Here is a 23,496-nt window from a genome sequence, read left to right as displayed (position 1 = left end):
AGCATGGTGACTCCTATGGGTCTCACTTGCTCCCATGCTCAAAGGAAATGGCTTTATCAGGTGCTTTCACAGAAGGGACCACATAGCCACCCCAAGCCAGTGAACATTTAGATCCTGATGCTCCCAGGTTTAAGTTGCCAAAGTAAGTTCTAGAACAGCCTCACATCAGGAAGCACATGGAAGCCACAAGCAGGGACACTTACCCCCACACTCACTGGGTGGGAGGCAGCTTCACTGATTCCTCCACCTGGTCTATACTTACTGCAAGGAGCCCTTGGCTCCCATGGCCAAGGCCAAGTGTCAGAGTCAGGGTATCCATTGCCCAGGCTGAGCAGAGGTCTCCCTGATGGCCAACCTAGTGCAAGATCAAAGGATCCTGCCCGGATTAGTTCAAGCCTGTAGGAGTCACACAGGAGTCACTTGATTTCAGGCTCACTGACTTCTTCTTTGCTGTGTGGGTCGGTCTGCAATCAGATCTCCACAATCCTCCCTATACCTCGGCCACCCCAGACTACATCCCATCCTCTAACCTGACCTTCCCGGTATCTGAGTCTAAGATATGTAGTAGGGCATGATCTAAGTTAGTCATTAGCGCCAGCACCTCTCCTGGCCTCAGGCTAGCAGGCCATGCGAAGGCTGAGCACTAAGTGGCTACAAGGACAGAGTCCCTTTCTATTCCCACCTGTCCTTTTCAAGGGTCGCCCTAGCCTCTGAGGCTGTGCACAAGCTCTTTTCTCTCCCTTGACTATCCTCCCCATCCCTCCTATGTCAGGATAATTCCTACAGATTTCATAAGACCGCTTTACCCTGGAAGGCACTCCTCAAAGCCCCCAACATAGTGACTGAGCCCCCTCTGAGCTCATGCCCCTCACAACCCCCACTAGACTGTGAGGTGAGAGGAAGCAAGGGCATCTGGCATCTGCCTCTTCCCCACACCTGGCTCACAGAGGCACCCGTGACTATAGGCCCTTCCCTCGGGTGGAGGAAGAAGATAAGCAAGTGGGAACAATGTCACCACACAGAAGCAGAGATGGGGTGTAAAAAAGAGGCCGAGTGACAATATAATAGTGATAGGACGTGTCAGGATTGACACAGAGTGACACAGAGGCTCTGCCACCAGGGGCCTGGCGGAAGCCATGGCACAAGGGTCCTATGACCTGAGGGTGACAACCAGAGAACAGGCTTTGTTAGTATGTGTGGGGCAACAGTCCCAGTGACCTCAAAACAAACCCTCAAGGGTCTCCTATGTCTACCCCAGCCCCGTCCTGTTGTCATATGGGCCGCTTGGATCTTGGACTCCCCTAGAGACTTAGCCCCTGCACTGCCCCAACCCTCACACCTTGCTTCTGGGGCAGCTTCCTTAGAAAGGGTCAGAGGAAGAAGGCAGGAGCGGGCCCCACTCTGAGGAACACTGACTTGGGGTGAGTTGAAGAGAATGGTAGGGCTAGGCAGAGTGCTCAGTATGTGTACTCGCGGGGCAAGGGAGCGGGGTGGGCTTCACTTTGCTCACAGAGGCTCACCATCCCATCCACAGAGAAGAGAGAGAGGCCGGGCTGCAGAGTTTGCAATGCCTGGTAGTCACGGCACACACCTTTATGGGATGTCAGACAAGGTCAGGGCCCCACAGCCCCACATCAGCAATCTACATCTGCCTCCATTCCTGCTTGGAGCATGAGTGCCTGTCCAGCCTGGCGTTCTAGAGATGAGGGCTCCGGTGGCTGGACACAGGAAGCCTAGGGCCTCTCAGAGCCCAAGGTGCATGTATGGGCACGTGCACGTATGAGAGACAGCCAGCCTCTGGGCACACGCCCTGGGCACCTATGTGTTTGTGTCTGTGTGTGGCTATATGTGCAAGGCTAGGCAGATCTGGCTCACCCTGCATGGGTGGCTTAGGCACATCAAAATGGGCACTGTGAATGTGGAATAATGTCTCAGTGTCTGTGAGCGTGTGAGTGTCAGGAGTGTCTTTCCATTTGTCTGTCCTGTGATGTGTCTGGGTGGGTCTGGCATCCAGATCAGGTCTCCCTGCAGCACCCAAGGGCCTCTCTGCTGACTGTGTGCAAGCAGCCACATGTCCCATGACCCAGAGGTCCACAACCGAGCAGCAGAGCAGGGGTATAGTTTCATGGCGTGACTGCATCTTACAGCAGGGGTGGGCAGCTTGGGCTAGGGCCTATCATCTGGGCACATATTCCCTGGGCAGTCCGGCCCAGTTGTGGTCACGCAAGGCCTGGTCCACTGTCCGGATGTAGCCATTGATCAGGTCTTTCATCTCGGGGGTGAAGGGCTCTGGGTCATGCGGGCGCTGGCCATGACGCCGGAAGCTGCCTTCCTTGTTGTTCTCCACACAGAGCAGCCGGTCCTCACTCACAGACACATTAAGGAAGGCCACCATCTCCCGCAGTGTGGGCACCAGGCTGCGGCGCAGCTCCTCGTAGTGCACCACCAGCAGCCGCTTCCCGTACTTCAGCCAGTCCAGCACGTGAGAGGACCACCATGATGCGTAACTATTCACAAAGTCTGGCCACTCTGGAGCAGACAGAGAAAGGACATGGTCAGACTGCCCCAGCATAGCTGCTGGCCCCACTGGGCCCACTCAGGAGAAAGAGGAAGCCAGGGTCTCCATGACCCACTGCACAGGGCCAATCTGCCTGGTTCCCCGTGGGAGCAAGATCCATTGGTGACCTAGTGTGATAATGGGCTTGCACGAGTCCTCAGGCTATCTGGGAGACGATGACCTTGAGGTTGCCTTCCCCCAGCAGCATTTCCTTGGAAACATACCAAGTTAAGAAAAACATGGCCTGTTATGTGTCAACAACCGGTTATCTCTGTTTTGTACTATGATTTCCTTAACCTTTGAGATTGTACCTGGACAAGGAGGCCTGGGAGTGGCCTTATAGTCCCAGGCTATCACAATTCAACAGGATATAAGGTGGGTGGGAAAGCCAAGCAGCGCATCTCTTTCCAGATGAACCACAACTACCTGGACCATGGCCTTGGCCACTAGGCATGTCCGATGTTAAAGAGCGGAGACAGCCATGGTTTTCTACTGACCCTCTCTAGGGCTGACCTGCCTGGATCCCCCAAGGAGCAGGAACCTTTTGGTGACCGACCACTGTGTGCCTGGGTGTGAGGGAGCTGCTGGGTCTCCTGGTGAGATGAAGAGGCTGAGCTTGGTCTCCTGTGCTCGGTCCTCCTATGTCAGATTGGGCTAGGCAAACATGGTGATGGATATGTATAGTGTATTGTGAGATTGATGGATAGTTTGAACCCATAACTGCTGGGAAGTAGGATACACAATGACACTACAGACAGGGGTGACCTCAAACTTTAGCAAATGATCTTCTCCATGAGCTGTCTTTTCTAGAAAATTAAGAAATTAGTTTTTGGAAGGGATTGGGGTACAGTTTGTCAAGAACTATCCCTGCACAAAGAGTTTCCATAACCGGGGTATTAATATACCTCAAATGTTATGGTTTGCTCTCTATTCCTCTTCACAATGGGCCTGTAATTCCAAAACAAGAAAACTGAGCCACGAAGATGAGGTACACAGTTTGCTAAGGGTCACATGGCTTCCAAGAGGCAGAGGAGAGACTTGAGCTCAGCCTACACAACTGTGGGGGCTAATCTCTTGCCATTGTCCCTGTGTTTCTCTTCTTTTTTTTTTTTTTTGTTGTTGTTACTGGGGATCAAACTTGATTCCTTGTATGTGCGAGGCAGGCAGCAGGACCACTGAGCTAAATCCCTAGCCCTGTCCCTGTGTTTCTAAAGGCAAGTTGGCAAGAAGGACCAGTATGGCTATGGGACTGGTCTAGGTGGAGGATGATTGGAAAAGGACTGGATTCCAGCCAGGAACACTAATCAAATCCAGCTGAGGCAGAGTGAAGTGGGAACAGACACACAGCCCGCCTGGTCATAACGCACCACAGCATCTTGTCTCACCATCACCCTGCCTGGATACAGCTTGATTTCCGACTTAATCTATATCACTTACCACCAGACCTGTGTCTTTATAATTTACTCCCAAAGGCTAGGCCGTATGTGCTTTCAGGTCAGGGACTCTAACTCTTTCCTCTGGGCCCTCGTGCCTTGCAGGGAGCTGGGCACACAGTAGTACTTCAGCCAATTCATAGTCTGACTCTCGGAATAAAGGTACCGGAGCGAGCAAGTCAATCTGACTGAGCATCAGACAATCTGGGTGTTATGCACTGAATGTATCTCCTTGAACGTGTACGTTGAAACGTATACATAATCCCCAAAATGACTACATTTGAAGATGAGGCCTTTGGGAGGACAATGGGTTCAGATGAGGTCACAAGAGTAGAACCCTTGTGATCTGGTTCATGTTCTTATAAGAGACATCAGAGAGACTTCTGGCTGTGAGGACACAGTGACAGGGTGGCTGTGTTTGCAAGACAGAAAGAAAGGCCTTGACAGACAGTGAATCAGCAGGCACTTTGGCCTTGGACTTTCAGCCTCCAGAGCTGTGAGAAAAAGATGTCTGTTGCTTAAGCCACTCAATCTGTGGCTGCCTGAGCTGACTACTGTGAAGGATTTGAGACCCAGCTCTGCTACCCGGATAAGTCAGATAGCCATGTCCTCTGGGCTCATCAGAAAGTCAAGATGATGGTGATTCTCCTATGGGTTACTGTGAAGAGTCACTCAGGGCAGCCTGGGAGGGGGATGGCATGCTGAACACTGACCACGGATTGGGGAATATGCATTATTTCACCCCAGGAGACGTGGCCTATGGCCTTATGAGGCCAGGGGGCAGCTGGTCCTGCAGGAAGGAGAGGGTGTGGCCAGGCCCACCCATATCCAAAGCCAGTGCTCTTCTCCCAGCTCTGTGTAAGCCCCTGCATATGAGCAGGGGAAGGAAAGGGGCATGGATCATCCCACTACCCAGCTGGGGGCAGGCAGAGGAGATTCTTGGCCATCAAGCTGATGTCCATGTAAAGCACTATGATGCATGTACTGGGCAAGCTCAGAAAGGATAGGGAAGAGGTGAGTTCAAACCAGGCACAGCAGCGCAAGTCTTCAGGAAAAGCATGTACTGATCCTATACACCAGCCCTCCGGTGTCCTTGTGCCCCTGCCTGGCTGGTCCCCTGCTCACCTTTGCTCTTCCAATTGCGGTCGGGAGCATAACCCAGGTGTCCGGCACATTTCCTGTTGAATTCAGCAACCAGGGACCTGTAGGGGTTCCGGATCAGCAGGATGGCTGAGTCAAACATCTCAATTTCCCTCTTGCCACTCTCATGGGTCTTCACACAGATGGTGCGCCGGCTCCGCCAGTGATCTTTCTCACCCTTGAACCCTGCCCAGGAGAAAGGAAAAGGCCCCTGTGGTGGAAGGAGTCCCAGGTCCCATAGAGGGTGTCCCTACTTCCATAGGGGCAGGAGGTCTAATGCTGACCTATATAACCACCAGAGGGAAAGCCAGTATTGGGGATAAGAGGCTCAGGGATGGCTCAGAAGGGAGCCCTGACAGTATCCATGGATAAGGCACAGTAACCCCATCCCAAGGAAGGTGAAACAGGAGTACATCTTTCTATAGGAAAGATGGTACCTGCAAGAGACATCAGGACAGTCACCTCTTGTAGCAGGAGGCAGCGAGGACTTGAGCATGCCCTTTTATAGGCACTGAAGATGCGGTAGAGGCTTTTCATGGAGATAATTTCACATGAGCATTGTAAATAATCTTATGGGTTAAACAGCTGTAGGCACGCCAGATGAAGGGCTTGAGGCTCCGAGGGAGTGTGACTTGCTGAAGATCACATAGCACCATGTAATCAGTACCAGAGCTCTCTCCATTATGTCACTGTGTGTCCCTGTGTAGGCCCCAGTTTCCATCCACCTTCCCTCAGTGGGGTCAGGATTCTAACCCTCAGGCTCAATGGTTAAAGGTGGCTGGCATTTGGGTTGTAACTGAAGACTTTGGTCATAAATTAAAACTAAAATTCTGGCCATAACCCAAGTGGTTTGTAAGTCAGGCCTGTTGTAACTCCAGGATTCCCTGTAACTAGATGTCAGAGAAATCTTGAAAGATGTTTCCTAGCCATATCCTAACATGGACCATGCCATCCAGTTCTAGGGACACGCGCCATAAATGTTAACGAGCTTATCTTGGGCTCTTGGGAACAAAATGAGTTTTTCTACTTGCTTGCCAATCCTCCTTTTTCTTGAATGGCTAGTACGCATTCGTATCTTCTGTACGCAGCAAGGGCTTCTCTAATGCTTGAGAAATAAAAGTATTCTGAGTCTGGCAGTCTGGGTTTATTTCTTGAAATGCAACACAAGTTTCAAATTCATTGCTGCCCTTGTTTCATTTTGTTTTGCCACCAAAAGCCTTTTCTTTGATTGCTTTTATCAAAGAGCTGGGCAACATCATGAAAGGAAGAAGCAAACCATGGGCTCTATAAACTTGAGCTCTAGTCTTTGTCTAACCTGACTCAGGTTGCTGTTCATGCTGTCTCAGCCTACTGCCACGTCCTACTCTGCCAAGTCAGACCACATTCATCTTCCACACCAGGCTGGTATTTTTGACATTGGAGCTTCCCTGTGAGTTTTTCATTTGTGTGTATGTCTGATCACCCTGTCAGTGCTTTAGGGCCAATGGCTACACCTAACCCATCCCTCAAAGCTCAAAGATGTACTAGGTATCTCTAAAGCACCTGTGAGGCAATGGTCCCAACTCCTGGCTGGCTCTTCTGTTCTTTGGTCCACTCAGTCATATGTGGACCAAAACAGTCCCTTGCTTTAATAAGGTAAAGGCCTTTTAGGTGATCAAGGTGGCTCACAGCATCCTGGACACACAGGAACAGCCCAGAGAGGGTAGAACCACATCCTTACTTAGCAATTTCCTCTCCCAGTTGCGGGGGCTTCTAACATTCTTGAGTTCTTGGTTACATTGGCTACCATGGTTTCCCCCCAGCTAGACCAAAACTCTCATGAGCTTTGCCAGGCCCACTGCTAAACTCAGGAAGTTTCTGTTTCTTCAGGATGTTACTAATAGTATGATCTCTTGCTAGACAAAACTCTGGTTAAAGAAACTCTGACAGGATGCTCCAACACTTGACAGCAGAGTAATACATTTTGCCAAATTTAGATGCCAATTGACTTGTCTGAGGCATCCCGTTCTTTGTTTTTAAACAGCACACAGACTCAAGCCATTTAAGTTAATTTACTTGGTATAATGAGACCTCTTATTTCTACAAAGGAAAGATTAGAAATCATAACACTTAAAGATTTTTGAACCTATTTAAGTAAAACTGCACTTTGATGAGCTACCCCTTGCCTCAAAAAGAAAAAAAAAAGAAAGAAATGAGTAGATTGAGTTTTGCTCCTAATTATTGAAGGTTCTAAAAATTAAGGAAAATTCAAGAAATGTTTTTAGAGGGGGAATCCAAGCTGTTAGCCTTTCTTTGTGAATCTGGAATAAGCACTATTTTGGGAAGCCCCGTTCTTCGAAGTGCAGTTGACAGGCTGGCACATCAGTACCCCTTGGAAACTTGTAGACAAGACAAACAGAATCAGAGTAGGAGTGTAGCTCAGGAATCTGTGCTCTGGAAAGCCCACCAGGGCATCCTTAAACGCATGTAAAGCACTATGATGCTCTCAAGTGTGAGAGACACCTCAATTTCAGGAGGAGTTGGCTGACAAGCAGGCAGCCTGGCCTCTGGGAGCTGCCTCCACTCCCCTCTGCAGCCCCAACTTACCTTTGTTGTACAGAGTTCCATCGAAGTAGTAGCTCCCTGTGTAGAAGCCCGTGGCGTGCTCAATGAGGTGCCTTGCCCACGTGTTCCCGGCTCCTGGGAAGCTTGATAAAGCCACAAATACCTTGGATTTGCTGGGAAGGAACCTCCTGTCTGTACACCGTGTGTCTGAAAGTCCAGATGTCATTAGTTACCCACCTCCATGGTAACCCACACATCCACCACTGGGCTCCCTATACTGGGACAGATGAGCAAAGATTCCCACTCAATAGATGGGAACACAGAGGCCCAAAGAGGTGAAGGGATTTTTTTCCATCTGTAGCTTGGCTACACAGGTCTGTGCCTGGACAGAGAAAGCCCACGACAAGGCCTCCCACAGCCTGCGTGGGGGTGGGCATCAGGCGTACTATGGACCCTTGCCCCCATCCTGCCTCCACAGCCCCAAGTGAACCCTAGCTCAAGCACAGATAACTCCAGATTTTGCTGGAGGAAGTGGCTGGTGGTTGTGCCCAGCCACAGTGAATCAGGGCTGGACTTATTTCAGGCATGAGGTGCCACTGGCTACAGGTATTTTAGACAAGTAACAGTCTCATTCCCCTTCACCAGGGCTGCTGCAAGAAGCACATGAATAACCAGGGGGAAGTCTCCCAGCCTCCCTGAGTTGGGGTACATCAGGCTCTGGATACAGCTGGGAACATTCCCACCCACCTGCTTATCCCGCTCCTGAGGTCAGCTAGGGCAGCCCTGATGCTTACACTAAGGAGGACTTCAGGCCAGGAGCCTTCAGGCCCTAGGCCTCCCTTTGTCCTAGGCCTGGCCTCACCCTTTCCATTCTCTCTACCACCCACCGTGATGCTGGGGGTTTGACACAGATACCTTTTTGCTCTGCTATGGGGCTGCTCAGGCACACCTGGCTTCTCTAACCTCAGGATCTTTGAGACCAAAAGCTGCAGCCAGCAGTGGCTGTAGAGCTCACCTTGCACAGGAGTCTGGTAGACCTCACAGTAACCAGCTGTCCTCTGTGGCTCTGGGGTGGAGCCACACAGTGCACTGTCCACAGCATCCCGAAGGTTGAACTGGGGGGTTGAGTAGGCACAGTAGCACTCCCAGCCTCTCAGGACGGCCAAGGGGAACTCCTGGGAGGGGAGGAGAGAGAGGAAAGTAGCCAAGGTGAAGGTGAGGGCCGGCCTCTTGCAGTTTAGGCCCTGGGCTGGACAGGATGGGGCAGTGGCTACACAGGGTCAATGAGAATACCTGCATGCCAGGCCCTGGGTCCAAACCCAGGGGAGCTGGAGCTCAACAAGACATTACTTTTGCTCCTCAAGAGCTTAGTGTTGGCCAGGGACAAGTCTACAGTCACATGCAGTTGAGCCGCACTGTGGCTGAGGGGGTGAATAAAGCATATGAACCTAGGAACGGAGTATGGACCTGGGCTTTGAGATATCTAGGGCTTTACTGGGAGGGAGAAGTCTCTGGGAGGGCACCAGCCTGTGATGAACCAGGGCAGCCCAGAGCTCAATGTGTCACATCACTAATAACAGACCTCGAGCCCTGAGAGGGAACTGGAGTTCCCTCTTCAGGCTGTGGCCAGCCCACTCCATGGACAGAGACCCAGACCAACCCTGCTCCTGAAGCCTCACTGCAGAGCAAGGATGGATTCCTATGCAGTCATTTGTTCAAAGATGGAAGAAGTGGGGAAGCACATGCCCAGCTTCCACCCAAGGTGCTCAGCTTAATAGGGGCTTCCTGAAAAAGACGGTCCCCACCAGATTAAGAGAGTGGAGGTGCCTTGCTGGGGAGACCAGGCAAGCACTTGGCAGTCTCTTCAGCTGGTGCTGGGTGTTGGCTTCCTGAACATCTGAATGTGAATTCTGGCTCACTTATTGGGTAACCTTGGCCAAGGTGCTTAACCTCTCTGAATCTCACCATTGCAAACAGGTAATGAGATCCACCTTGTAGGTTATGGTAATGCCTAGATGGGATGGGTGCACACTGCCCAACACTGGGCCTAGCACATAGTAGGTGCCTCACAGAGCAATGGGCCATCCTCGGCCTCTTTGCTCTTTTGGGTACCAATTACAGCTTACTCAAAAATGTATCCACCTGCCTCTCTCTCATATTTTTATGAGCACCTACTATGTACCAGGCACAAGGTAAAGCATTTACCCCCCTTCCTGCTTCTTGAAGCCTAAGGATGCTAGGACTTCTGGAGCATACAGTTTTAGGGGCGTGCACCAGGGAGGAAGGAGGCAGTGGGTAGGGAAAGCTGCTCATTGCTAAGGGAAATGCTGCACAAACCTTTTTATTTTTTGCCCACAGCAAGTAATCTCATAAATAAATAAATAAAAGAAAATCAATAGCATTTTCTGTGGGCAGCTTGGTAAAGCTGAGGCTATCAGCACTCACAGCAGATAGCAGAGAACCAAGCGAGGGCAATGCAGAGCCTGGGGAGTCGGGGAGCATCTTGGGGCGGGTGTGCAAGGGAGGGCTGATGGGTGCTGCCCACCAAGGCAGTGTGACCCTTAGTGAAGTGAAGCCTATCCCCCATGCCTAGCAGTCCCAGGAAAGTGTCCCCCCCACCTCCCCTGTCTTTTTCAAGCTGAGCAGGCCACCGTTCTTGGGGTGAGAGCACAGGGTGAAATGATGTCCTCCAAATTCATCAGTTGAAGGCCTAACCCCAGTATCTCAGAATGTGACCTTCTTTTGAAATAATCTTAGCGTTTTCTTTGTTGTTGGGACAAAACACCCAATACCTACAACTTAGGAAGAGGAGAGGTTTGTTTTGGTTCATGGTTTCAGTCCAAGCTCTCTGGCTCCCCAGCAGAAACAGGATGTCAGAGGGCTGTGGCAGGGGGAAAGATGCTCAACCCATGGCAGCAGAAAGCAGAGAGGGAAGGGAGGAGCTTGAGACAAGCACAACCCTCCCAGGCCATGTCCCCAGTGGGCCACCATCAACCAGCCCCACCTCCTAACAGTATACTCAGCGTGGAACCCATCAATCGATAACCCACGGGCGAGTTAACACCCCATGGCCCACCTACCTTCTACACACACATGAGAGTTTGGGAGGCATTTTAGACCTAAACTGTAACAAGGGTCATTCCACAGATAATTAAGAGGAAGTCACTGGGATGGACCTACTCCACTGTGACCCTTGTTCTTGTGAAGAGGAGGTAAGGACACAGACAACCCACAGACCTAGGGACAACCACGTGAGAACATCGTGAGAAGATGACCATCTGCAGATCAAGGAGAAGTCTCAGGAGAAACCAGTCCTACAAACACCTTGATCTTGGACTTCCAGCTTCCAGAATGGTGAGAAAGCAAATGTGTACCATTTAAACCATCCAGCCCATGGTAATTTGTTACAGCAGCCTGGGACGCCTACAACAATGGCTGACTCGCTGTAGCCAAGACCCATCTCAGGACCTTTGCACATGCTCTTCCCACCTCTGCTCAGAAAGTTCTTCCTCCAGATACACTCACTCTTTTCCAAACTTTTTGCAACTAGCCCTCCCCAGCTACCTATTTCCAAGTAGTGAAACCCCTCCTCCAGCAGCACATCTTTGTTTTTTGTTTGTCTGCTGTGCTTCTACTTTCTCATAGTAACTCCACGAATGACACGCTCACGCTCAGTTGGCTTTGATGAACAGGTAGCAAGACAAGTAGCACTTCCATTATGCCAGGGGTTCCTCCATCTCTTCTTCACCCAAAGCAACCACTGTTCTGATTCTTATCATCACAGACTAGTTTATCTCTTCCAGGATGCCACATAAATAGAATCATGCAGTAGGTATTTTTACCTGGCTTCTTTCATTCAGAAAAAAATATTTGCTAAATCCATTCCTAGTGGTTTATGTACTGGTGGATCACTACCCTTCACTGGCTTGCAGTATCACACGTTTGCATGTACTGGTATGTTGGATCCTTCACTCGATGGACATCTGGGCTGTTTCCATGTTTAGCTATTGTGAAGATAGCTGCTTTAAATATTCTTATACAAGACTTTTAGTGGGTCAGGTCCTCATGGATTAAAAACACACAATTCCTTTTTCACCACTGCATTTATCACCACCCAACATACTATATATTTTACTTCTGTATCAGGTAATTGTCTGCCTCCATCTACAAGGATGTAAGTAGAGAAGGGATCTTCACAGGTTTTGTGTGCCTTGCTACAACCTCAGTACTGAAAACAGAACAGAGCCAGATGTTCAATAAATGTCTTACTGATGAATAAATGAATAGCTGAATGACTCTTTTCCAGATCCCAGTGCCCTCAAAAGCTGGACCAGCAACCTTGGGCATGATCCTTCTGCTGGTCACTGGGTCTACAGCATCACTGCACACCAGGAAGGGGAAAGGAAGGCACACAAAACCTAAGCAAGCCTTCCCCAACATGAGGGTGGAGCTCTCCTCGCCTGGGGTTCCTGCTCAGAGGCAGAACAGACCCCCAGCATGGTAAGTCTACTCGGGGCCCCTTCACTCCATCTCCCTCCCCACCACTGTTTACGCAGCAGTGCTCACAGTCTGATATCCCAGGGCCGTGGAGTGGGCTGCCCCCACCAGTGACCCAAACCTTTTTGCTTCCCTGAGTGGATTAAACTGTCAAGTTTCTGGGTGTTTGCAGAGCTACGGGAGAGCTGCAGACAGTAATGTGGTTTTATTTACAACATAACCTCTTCAGCAACATCACTGGATTCTGAAAACACAGAACAATTTTCAGCCCCTTGGGGATTTCTAGGACATGATTTCCATAAAAATTAAATATTGATGAATCTTATCTCTCTGCCAACTTCCCAGTTTCCCCCACCTCCACTCCAAGCTTCAGTGAGAGAAAAAGAAAGCGGAGAGAAAGAGGAGAAAAGGGTCAGAGAAAAGCAGGCAGAAAAAGAAAGTGAAAGCACAGACATGGGATTGCTTCCATCAAACAAGGTAGGGGCTACAAAGCGCTGAGTCAGACTAAGTCTGGGGCAAGGTGGTGGTACCTGGAGCTTCGTTCTGGGGTATCCAGGACAGGGAGTCAGGTTGGGGGAGGCATACCTGACTCTGGGGGAGCATTCAGTCTAATCCAGCTCACGTCACCCCAAAGGCAGGGCTCTGTGGGTCATGAGGTCCCACATGCAGAGGCTTATCCTATGGCCAAGGGGTCAAGGAGTAGATACTTCTTTATACATGAAGCAAGGGTCAAAGCAGACCTGTTTGCACCTCCTCTACTCCATCCCCATCCTTGAGCAATATTTTCAGGGTCTCCAGGATTGCACAGAATTAAAGAGATTGATTCAGAGATCACACAAGGAGAAAGTGAAAAAAACAAAAACAAAAACTAGAAAGCAGGTGGCCAAAGCCCAAGATCTCCAGCCTAGCAAGTGAATAGGCTCAGAAGTCAGGCTTCTGCATCCCTAGCCCAGGGCTTCACGTCTCCTCAATTCAACTCTTCAGAGGCCACCCCACCCCGTTGTTGGGTTTCTAGTGAAATCTGCAGAGCAACCTCTTGCTCCAGAGTAGTTCTTTCTCTCCAGAGGCTGACCTGGACACTCAAGGGACAAAAAAGAAAGATGTTCACAAGGCTATGGGGCTGAGGGCCAAAGGGGCAGACTTCTGCTTGCAGACCAATGTCAGGTTGAAGGAAAGCTTCCCCACTGATACTGTAACTGGCAGTGGGGGGCTGCAGGGTTCAGAGTGGCAGTGCTGAGCAGAAAAACAGCCCAAGGCCTGCCACCAGGAGCCTTCGACTCTGAACCCATTTGTGGACTCTGGAAAAGCTACTGGATATGGATTTATCATTATTAAAGGGGCATGGCTTAAGGATTAAGGGCTCTGAAGTCTACAGGTTGAGTTTAAATTTAGGTAGACTGAATTGATCTCTCCTTTCAGAAGGGGTGTTTAAGCATTAAAATACTCTCTAGGTGTCTTTCAGAGAGGAACTATTCAGCATCTTGGATGATCTGAGTCCAGGTGAGCATGGAGCCAGAGGCTTCAACCCTGTCACCCCACGTATCTTCTCTTCTCCATATAAAGGGCTAACTCACCAGTCCCCAGTTTCCGTCCACCTACTAGGGCCTGGCAGCTCTATTACACAGGCCACAGATGCTGGACTCTCTGTCCCATAAGTAGGAGAAAAGGCAAGGCATGATAGTTTCAGGCAAAGGTCATTGCGACTCCAGATGCCTTATGGGATAACCACTGGCTTTCTGAGGACCTGAGCCCACAGGCGGCAGACCTGCCTTGCCCATTTGAAAACAACACCCTCCCATTAAAGTCAAACATTCATTGGACGGAAGATTCTGTGAAATGCTGTGGGACTCAGAACCCAAATGCTCAGGATTACAGGAGCCCAGGCTCTCACTAAGGAGAAGAAGGACCAAGTTCCACATCTTTGGCAGTTTTCCAAACAGACGAAAGAGTGAAAGATTCAATGCTTATAAAACCAACTCCCTAAACATACACAGAGAATAAAGACCAAAAAGGCTGTAAAATGTCATCTGCTGTCTTATTTGATGTGGTAAAGTTATAGGTGAATTTCATTTTTACATCTAACAATTTTTTTCAATTTTTCTAAAATAGATATTCATGATCTTTATAATCTTCCAAGAAAAAAAAAAACACTGAAAAACTGAAAACAAACAAGTGTTCTTAGAAGCACACATGGGGTCTGATATCGTAGGTTCTCTACAGAAAAATCCAAAGCTGCTCCTTTTTTCAACTGTTGGTGTTTTTGAGACAGAGTCTTGATATGGAGCCCAGGCTGGCTTTGAACTCACGGTGATCCTCCTACCTCAGCTTCCCAAATGCTGGGATTACAGGTGTGCACCACCATGCCCGGCTTAGCAGCTCTTTCTAGTCACTTACTGTGTAGTCTACGGCAAAAGGAAAATTCTTCAGATTGAAATAGTGGTTCACAAAATCCAAACTCTCACAGATCATGTGAAAGACATGGAGGTGGGTGCCCAAAGAGACCAAGAATCTAACCTGGGGCACGTCTACTGGGATCTAAGTGGATTTAGCGAGAGCAGCCTCCACATTAAAGTGGGCCTCTCCAGTTCACATGTGGTCAGGTTAGTTTCACCATGAAATGGCCAAAGGAAAGAAACTGCTAGAACAAATGTCACTGGGAAAACATCAGGTGCTTAACATTCTGCATGCAGAATTCAGATATCCAAAAGATGCTAAAAGAGGGCACACAAAAAAAGTGCCATCTCCTTACCTTCTTTCCTGCTGCCTTTATCAGTAGTGTCACTAGTAGCTGCTGGGAGAAGAAAGTGTGCTCCCAAGGTGTAATAGCCAGTGGAAGGGACTTTCAGTCGCTCATTAAGTCACCTGTTTGCAGACTTGGTTAGAGTCTATACCCCAGCACCAAATCCAAAAGCTCACTCTCACAAATGACCCATCTACCTGCACGCAAGTATCTGCCTTTGGTAGCACTGCAGAAATCCATGCTTTCCTCTGATCGTTTACACTGTGCACCCAAACCAATCTGGAAAGAGAATTTTGAAAGACTCTGAGGAGGAGCAGGTTTCTTTCCATCTCCGACATCACTGCTGGAAATTAGACAAGACCATTCTATGGGGCTTTAACAACAAATCATGTTGGTCAAGTCCTTCCTGCTGGCAGAGAACTGGATCACGAATATGTTTATGTTCCCCCCAAATCTTCTCCGCTCGCCCCTCTCTGCCCCTCCCGCCATTCGGCAACTCTTGGAACTCCCCAACTCTCTTTTCACTAATTGGTCAGAATAAAAGAGCACAGATTTTTATCTGGGCCACAAATAAGCTTCATAGGGTAGCTCAAAGGTAGGGGTTTAAGCCAGGAGAGCACCTCATCTTTTCCTGCTTCCCTGATCTACCAGTCATGTGTGCCATTCCCAGCAGCTCTACTGCCCAGTCAGTCACAATTAAGTCCCTGGCCTCCCACCTCAGGCTTAGCTCTGTCCCATTGAAAGTTCTGCTTTGAACATATTCCCTCATTAAAGTCTCTGGAAACATTTTTGATGGCTGTAGTATAGTCCAGTCTATGGCCCTGGCATAGGTGAGCCATTCCCCCCTCATAGGGCATCTGAGCTGCTTCTTAGCCAAATGAGAACCAGATAAAGCTGCCTCCGGGATGGTGGAGAGAGACCACCAGCCGTTCCAGTGAGAAAGCACTTGAACTTCAGGGCAGACAGAAAGGCACAGCTAGACGTCCCCAAGTGCATCTTTTCTACCACTCTCAGAATTCAGCAGAGAAAAGGGAGTGATAACCTGCTGAGGCCAAGATCAGGTGAACTTCTAATCAATTTCCAATGCTCAGACTTCAAGGCTTGGAGGCAGGGGTTAGCAGGTGGAGATGTGGGCCAGCCTATACATGGCTGACTACATGTCCAAGCAGGTTTTCTAGCGCTGCAGGCCCCAACCACGGTTGAGTTAGTCCTCTTGGAGACCTTGATCAATGTCTGGAGTTTGAATTGTCACAAATGTTATTGGCATGTAGTGACTAGAGACTAAGGGCACTGCTAAATATCCTACAAGGCAAAGACAGGCCCTAAAAGAGAATTCTCCAACCCTCAAAGCTTGTAAAGTGGAAAGATGTGGCTTCAGGGTGACAGCAAGAGTCCACCAAGTGTCTAGAGTAGAGGGTAGAAGGGCTGACCATCCCGAAGGCCTGAGTCCAAGTTATCAAAACCCATAAACTGAGGCAAGGGAGAGCAGACAGCAAGTCTGGGAAATGGGCTGGATAGACAGTGGTTTCACCTGGATGTGTGACATCCAGGTACTATTCTTCTGCTCCCTGGGCCCCTAACTGCAGAGCTAGGCCATAGGCTGACTTCTGAGGTAGACAAGACATCCCTGAGGGTGACTCTGAGGAAGGCAATCTCTGAGGGGCCCACAGAGAGAATTCCTCTCTCTCACATTCTCTCCATGGTACTGTGCTTCTGTAGCATCTCTTAGATTTCCTTTGTACTTTACCAGCTCCACTATTCTTCTTGCAAAGAGAACATCCCTCCTACAGCTGTAAAGCATCCTGTTAGACATACCACTTTCTCCCTATGGGTCCATCTATAACTCCCTGCATCCCACTGAAAAATTCTGAGCTTTAAGGTAGGTATGCAAGGCCTTCTGCAATGTGTCCCCACTGCAAGTGCAGCCCTCCACTCAGACCACCCTGGGCTGCTTTCCTACCACCTTCGTCCCGCCTTGTACTTATTTCTCTTTAAGTGCACTCCCTACTTTCCCATCCACCTGCTGACGTGCCCCAAATGCTCCTAATAGTTGTAATTCCTTTGCCTTCTACATCTCCTTCCAAGTTTTCTTCACCCTGTTCAGGCACCAGCCTTACTCTGTCATGTATGAGTCACCTGAGATCCAGTCTCAGTCCCTTCCTAGCCATAAACTCTACATTCTGAGTAGGGCTGAGCTGCATCCAACACTGGGATCTAATATCAGCAGATGTGTTTTGCCAAACTCTTGTAAATATGCTTTGCTGAGACCCACTTTCAACTTCAAAGCTGGAAGTGGTGACTGTTCCTTACAGCTGCAAAATCCTGCAGCCAGAAACAATAGCACCGGAGGAAGTACATACACACACACACACACACACACACACACACACACACACACACAGCCCCACTGGGCAATGCAGGACTGGTCAGGATAAGGTACTGGCTGTGAGTGCGGATACCAATGCTCTGTGCTTTGGGACACAGGCATTTCTGAGAACCCTAGTGCCCTTTCCACGTGCGTCTGACCCAAACAATTTCCAGCTGTGGACACAAGGGCTAAGCAGGTAACTTGTCCTTGAAATGTATCATGAAGGGAGTTGGACAAGGTGCTAAGGTGCAAAATGGCTTAAGATACCAAGAGCCTGCGGGTGTCTTCTGGCACATAACTCCGCTGTGAAATTGCAGCAATATGGATTTGTGCCAGTAAATATGAAGAAAGGCTGAAAATAGAAAGTGGAGAGTTTGAAGTCTTTAAATTCTTGTCTGTAACCCCAAGGCAGAACTCTCAGGGTTCTAAAGGGCTGCCTAAAGGGGGGCACCCCCAGAACACTGAGGCATCTGCCCAGGAAGTTGCTTCGAACTGCCTTCCCCCAAAGAGGGATTATAAGGGTGGGAGATTCTCCCTCACACACTGCTGCAAGGGGTGTAAAATTAGTACATGTGGTTTTGCCCCACCTCTTGCCCACCTTGTAATTTTCCACTGGGTCTTACAGTTTTTTGCCACTTTGTACCCACCTCACCACATGGCTTTGCTGTATAAAACGTCTTTGAAATGCGACCCACTTTCCGGTCCCCCTTCTATCTCCCCTAGACAGAAGTTTTCTTTCCCTCAATAAATTTTTCCTACTTAAAAAAAATTAGTACAACCTTTGTCAAGGGCAAACTGGCAAAGGTGACGGAAATGACAACGACACATACTCTTTAACTCAGCATCTCCTCTAAGAGTTGTTTTTTAAATACATTTGCTCACACAAAATGACCCAATGATAGTCACTGCAGCTGTTTGTAAATCCCACCTCACCACATGGCTTTGCTGTATAAAACGTCTTTGAAATGCGACCCACTTTCCGGTCCCCCTTCTATCTCCCCTAGACAGAAGTTTTCTTTCCCTCAATAAATTTTTCCTACTTAAAAAAAATTAGTACAACCTTTGTCAAGGGCAAACTGGCAAAGGTGACGGAAATGACAACGACACATACTCTTTAACTCAGCATCTCCTCTAAGAGTTGTTTTTTAAATACATTTGCTCACACAAAATGACCCAATGATAGTCACTGCAGCATTGTTTGTAAAGACAAAAGACCGGGTACAACCTAAATGCTTAACGGGGGGGGGGTATTGGTTCAATAAATTATAGGACATCTGTGTAATGGGAAAAAAGAAAAAGAAATCACTTTCTGCACTGATATGGAATAATCGAAGGTGGAATGGGTTCAGCACAGAGCAGTGAGTAGCTTGTTGCCATCTGTGGGGTTTGTAAAGGGACACTGGAGGCAATCGCTTGAATATCCAGAAGCCAAGACACTGCCCTGCCTCCAAGGATGGGGCTGGGTAGGAGAGACTAGGGCATCTTGCTACTGTGTTTCACGTGAACACGCTGCCTGCTCAGAACTCATCCGAAGTGCTTGGGGCACGTGGCCACCATTGCTACGCACTCCCTTTCCTCCTGTTTCTTCTCATCTCTGTCACTTGCTCCCATCGCACAGAGAAGCTGTGACGTGGCTGATTCCCTCACACTGCTGGAAGGGGTAGTGGTGTCAGGAGCCAGGACTGTGATGCTGGTCATTTAGAGCCTGATGGTAAACACTCTCACTTCTGCAAGCCTGTACCGCCTCCTGTAGCAAACAGGAATCTTAGCAGCTCTCCTAGTGCGAAGCTGGGACGACTAAAGCAGATGCCCCATGGGAAAGCCATGGTGGGATTCTTCAAGGTTGCTGACCCAGGGAAGCCTGCTGCAGCCTGATCTGGGCTGGCAGAGCTCATCTGGTTCCAGTGCGGAGGTCTCTCTGGAGAGCTGTTGAGAACTGCAGGAGGGACCAGTGCCTGAGGGGTAGCTTGTTCCCTTGAGGACGTAACGCAGGGGCAAGCAGCTGAGCAGGTATCCCCACTGCCTTCTCCCAGATCTCTGTTCCCATGAGCATAAAAGGCAAAGAAATTTCGAGGCCAGACATCTACAAATCAACAAACTGCCTTCTGGGCTGGCCACACTGTGTCTTGTGAACCCTGACACCCCAGGGAGTCCTCAGGAGTGGCTCTGGAAATGTTGGTGATACTGTAGAGCCACTGCGAGGCTGTACTCTGGCAGGAGGAATGCACCTGTGAAAGGCTTTGTTCTCCTCCAGCCTTGGAGGAAACTTCCTGGGAGGTGGGAGACATCCTGGGAGAGCTGAGGGACCAGAAGGCAGGAAGAAGGCAGCCTCCAGGCTGGTTGGGAGTGCACAGGAGATACACTTGTTTGGGTCACATCTGCCTCATGGATGCACACCCTTCAAGCTACCAACAGGTTGTACAGCTATCTGAGGTCCAGTTCTAGCTCTACCACTCTGTGACCTCAGCCAGATTGCTGAAGCTTCCTCCCTCACTTTCCTCAACTGCAAAACAGATTATCACAGTACCTATCTTAGAGCGTTACTAGGAAGAATAAATGAGTCAACACATGCAAGTTCTTGGAATAGAACCTGGCATGGAATAAACCATCAGAAAACGTTAACTTCTCTGATTATCACCGTCACTGTCTTCATTATTGTCATTGTCATCATCGTCATCACCATCGAAACCAGCAAGGCCCTCTACTTTCCTTGGATCTGGTCTGTTAGGCTGCCATGTACCACACTCAGCAGTCTTGGCACCCAGTCCAATACTACCTAGGACCATTTGTAAAGCCTCAACCTCTACTGGCTGGAGATAGCTGGACCCCAGCTCAAGAACTCAGAGCTCTCTGGACAGGGCCTGCTGGGTCTCACCAGCCTTGATTCATAATCTTCTAGCCCTGCCTTCTCCTTGACCAACTCGAGGTGAGAATGGATACACAGAGAGACAGTGGCCTCTGGTGCCAATCCTAGCCCTTGCAGAGTTACTCTATTGCTCAGCCTGTGCTGAACCAAAGGAGTAGATATGTCCATGGCCCGTGCAGTCAGATTCACAGCCCAGTGCTCTCTCTGCACAAACAACAGAAAATCCATCAGCTGTCCCCAAGTCCCAAACCAGAATCTTTATGCATCCAAACCAAGTCAATTTAACATCTGACACTTGGGCCAACAGCTCACACCTAGAAAGGCACATTCCCTTCAGCTTTACAACCTTCACTGACAATTCCCTATGTAGCCTCTAATCCCTGACAGTAGCTACAAGCTAGACTCCAGCATCTGTGATGTTAGGTGCATGGCCTGCTTCTCTCACACAGCTTGCCCCTCTGTTCCCACCGAGGCTGCCAGAGTGGACATACACAGTCCAGGATGGGTACCTCCCCTTCTCTGGAAGTCACCTCACATACTAGACCTTTAAAAGGTTGAGAAATTAGAATGGGTCTTACTTTCTGGGAACAAAATCCTGAGCACATCTCCACAGTCACATTGGCCTGTATCAGAGAGGTGGGGAAGGTGTGTGTGACATTCTCCGGCAGCTGGAAACAACCACGGTAGGTGGCGGTCCGCCCTGTGGGGAAGGAAATGGGTTTTTGGTGAGACAGGGTATTCATGGTTGTTGGTACCTGTCATAAGGAAAAATACTGGCTTTGGATCTCAGGGTAGGTGTAAATATACTCAAGAGAGTAGCTCTTAAATCAGAGAGAAAAAGCTATGCCAGTGGAGGTATAGGTAGTCCAGGTTCCTGACAGACTGGCATTGGGACCTGGCTCACCCTGGGTCCCTGCCAAGGGACCACTTGGTTGAAATGACTTAGCTCAGGTTAGGTTTTTCTTCTTTTGCCAGTTCTCTGGAGATGGTGTCCACCTGTCTTTCCTTTCTCCTTCCCTTCCTTTCTTCAACAGATTTGCATTATAAATATTCTATGTGCCAGATTCTACAGTGGGTGACAACTCTATGTACTCTGATGACATGCATTAAAAGAAAACCAGACTTGAACCTCTGAAATCCTGCCCGTTGTCTTTGTCACTGGCATCGCTTCTTAGCAAGGCTGGCCTCACACTGCTGCTCTTGAATTCCCACCCAAATACTCCTCAAACCTATGGCACAAAGAAAGCTTCCTGCCAAGTTGCTCTCCAGACCTTCTGGTGGAAAAGCCCAGCCCTCGTGTTGGCTTCCTTCATGCTGAACAAACTTTCTGGGATGTTCTGGCGCCAACTCTTCATAGAGCTTCTAGACTCATCAGAGTTTCTTTAGATGATGCACTGATCCTTATCCCACGCTCCTTTTCATACAAAGTCTTGCAGAGCTCGGCATGTCCCCCAGTTCTCTTTGCCCGCCACTCTACCTGGCCAGCAGCAAAAACCCTCTCACCAGCCTTAGCCATGGCATCAGGGAGAGGACTCCTTCCGTGCCACATTGCCAAATCAGGACCAAACCCTGGCTCTGAAAGCCTCTCCAGATCAACCACAGGACTAGCGGTCTCAAAGACAGGTCACAGACATTGTTGGGAAGACAGGAAAGCTGCCTGGTGCAGAGAAAACAGTGTGGGTTAGTGTTCTGAGATGCAGGCCCAGCCACTGCCTGTATTTTCCAACTCAGGTGTGTCATGGACTCCCAAGACTCCATTTTCTCACCTCCACACAGCCAAGGGCACTCACAAGAGTAGCACTGGGCACTCACAGGCCATCTCCTGACAGACCACCCCAGATTGTGGTGTGCAGGATGAGGGTGATGGCAAGCACTCAGCTCACAAGACTCTTTGTGGGCCTGTGGTACAGCTGGACCCAAAGAACAAACATCTAGATGGGTGGTGTCTTCAGCCAGCCGCTGCATTGGACAGTGAGAGACAGACTCAAGGGGCTGATGGCCAGGGGAAAGTCAGTAGGACAGGACAGACACAGAGAGGGCAGACTGACCAGCATCCTGGTAAGTACAGGTCACAGGGAGGGACAGCAAGGGCCCACAAGGGCTCTGAATGCTGTTCCTGGGGGAAAGGTGAACCTGGTTATCCTGCATTGGCCTTTTCTCCAGCCTTCTCCCTCACTCCCCAGGTAAGAGCCTGAGGACCACCCAGGGCAGAACTACACTGCCAAGGGAAAGGCTTTAATGAACTGCCTAGAGTAACCCAATTCCAACCTTGGGGCATGCTTACGGTCATGTTCCTTGTGAATGCACCTTGCTAGCAAGAAGCTGCAATTTACAATGAGGGGTCACCTGGTCACCTTCAACAGAGATCCCATCAGCTCAGCCCCTTCAGAAGGGAGCAGGAAGGCAAAGGTCAGCCACACAAGGCTCTACAGCCTTTCCTAAGGGACAGCACTAACAACATTTTCAACATTAGCCATGAGCAGAAGATCTGGTGGACTGAAGGTCTGCGGCCCAAATGACTGAACCATTTGTCCCTTAGCTAATGGACAACAGAGGCAAAACAGCTGTCTCTAAGAGTCAGTGACTAAGAGCCAGGAAGGCTGGTGGGTAGCCCAGAATTTATACACAGGCCTAGTTCTGCACAGGGGCCAGAAGTGAGGGGACAGGCTAATGTTTGAATCCAAAGAGATGAAAGGTCCAAAAAACCATCATGGAGCAGTATAGTCCTCGGGATGCCCATGTGAATATCCAGGACAAAACTTATGCCAGGTCAGGGCTTGGTGAAGAGCAGGTACTGGTGAAAAGAAAAATACCTGTTGAGTTAATGACTTCATGAGCAAAGGCGTCAGCTCGAGTACATTGTCAATATCTCCACACCATGCTCATTGCCTCATGTAGACCTCTTGACCTACACACATCCTGCCTGAACACAAGAAGCACCTGAGCACCCTCAGCTGTCAGGGACAAACTTCTCTGTCTGCACTCTGACCCTATATAGTGGCCAAGTCTGGCACAGCGCTGGGTTTCAGAATTGTTTGGAAAACTTGCTCGTTACTACAGCAGCCCTCCCAGAAACACCTCTTCAGGCTTAGCTTCTGATATGACACCTCATTCTCTGGGCTCTGCTCTAGAATCCTGCTATTAGAACCAAAGACAGAGGCAGTTGTGCCTATAAGTCAAAGTACCCAGATGCTGGGCCATGCCACCATCATCTGTTGTCCCACCTTTGCCAGTGGAAGGGGAAGTCTCCACCTATGCTAGGAGAGAAGTCTCACTTCTTCCCATCCTTGCTCATCCTCGTTGTGGGAAGGATGGCTTCCAGGACTCCAGGGTGGATGAATGTGTACAAGC

At 49.4% G+C, this 23,496-nt stretch overlaps 1 protein-coding gene across 3 annotated transcripts in view; it reads right to left on the bottom strand.

The window, feature by feature from the left end:
* Positions 1–1,554: 1,554 nt before the first annotated feature.
* The window catches only part of Wscd1 (WSC domain containing 1), a 41,311-nt gene continuing 19,369 nt past the window's right edge, over positions 1,555–23,496 (bottom strand). For all 3 annotated transcript variants that reach the window (XM_010611314.2, XM_010611316.1, XM_010611315.1), the window contains exons 5-9: positions 20,724–20,845; positions 8,690–8,849; positions 7,717–7,881; positions 5,116–5,316; positions 1,555–2,529 (exon numbers count right to left, since the gene is read on the bottom strand). In XM_010611314.2, the coding sequence (XP_010609616.1) occupies positions 2,177–2,529; positions 5,116–5,316; positions 7,717–7,881; positions 8,690–8,849; positions 20,724–20,845 (1,001 nt within the window). In that variant the 3' untranslated portion in view covers positions 1,555–2,176. The remainder of the gene's footprint in view (positions 2,530–5,115; positions 5,317–7,716; positions 7,882–8,689; positions 8,850–20,723; positions 20,846–23,496) is intronic.

Source organism: Fukomys damarensis, unplaced genomic scaffold (assembly GCF_012274545.1).
Source record: "Fukomys damarensis isolate Sample0158 unplaced genomic scaffold, DMR_v1.0_HiC HiC_scaffold_13, whole genome shotgun sequence".
Classification (NCBI taxonomy): Eukaryota; Metazoa; Chordata; class Mammalia; order Rodentia; family Bathyergidae; genus Fukomys; species Fukomys damarensis.
The sequence above is the reverse complement of the archived record's forward strand: the minus strand, read 5'-3'. Positions and strand labels throughout refer to the sequence as shown.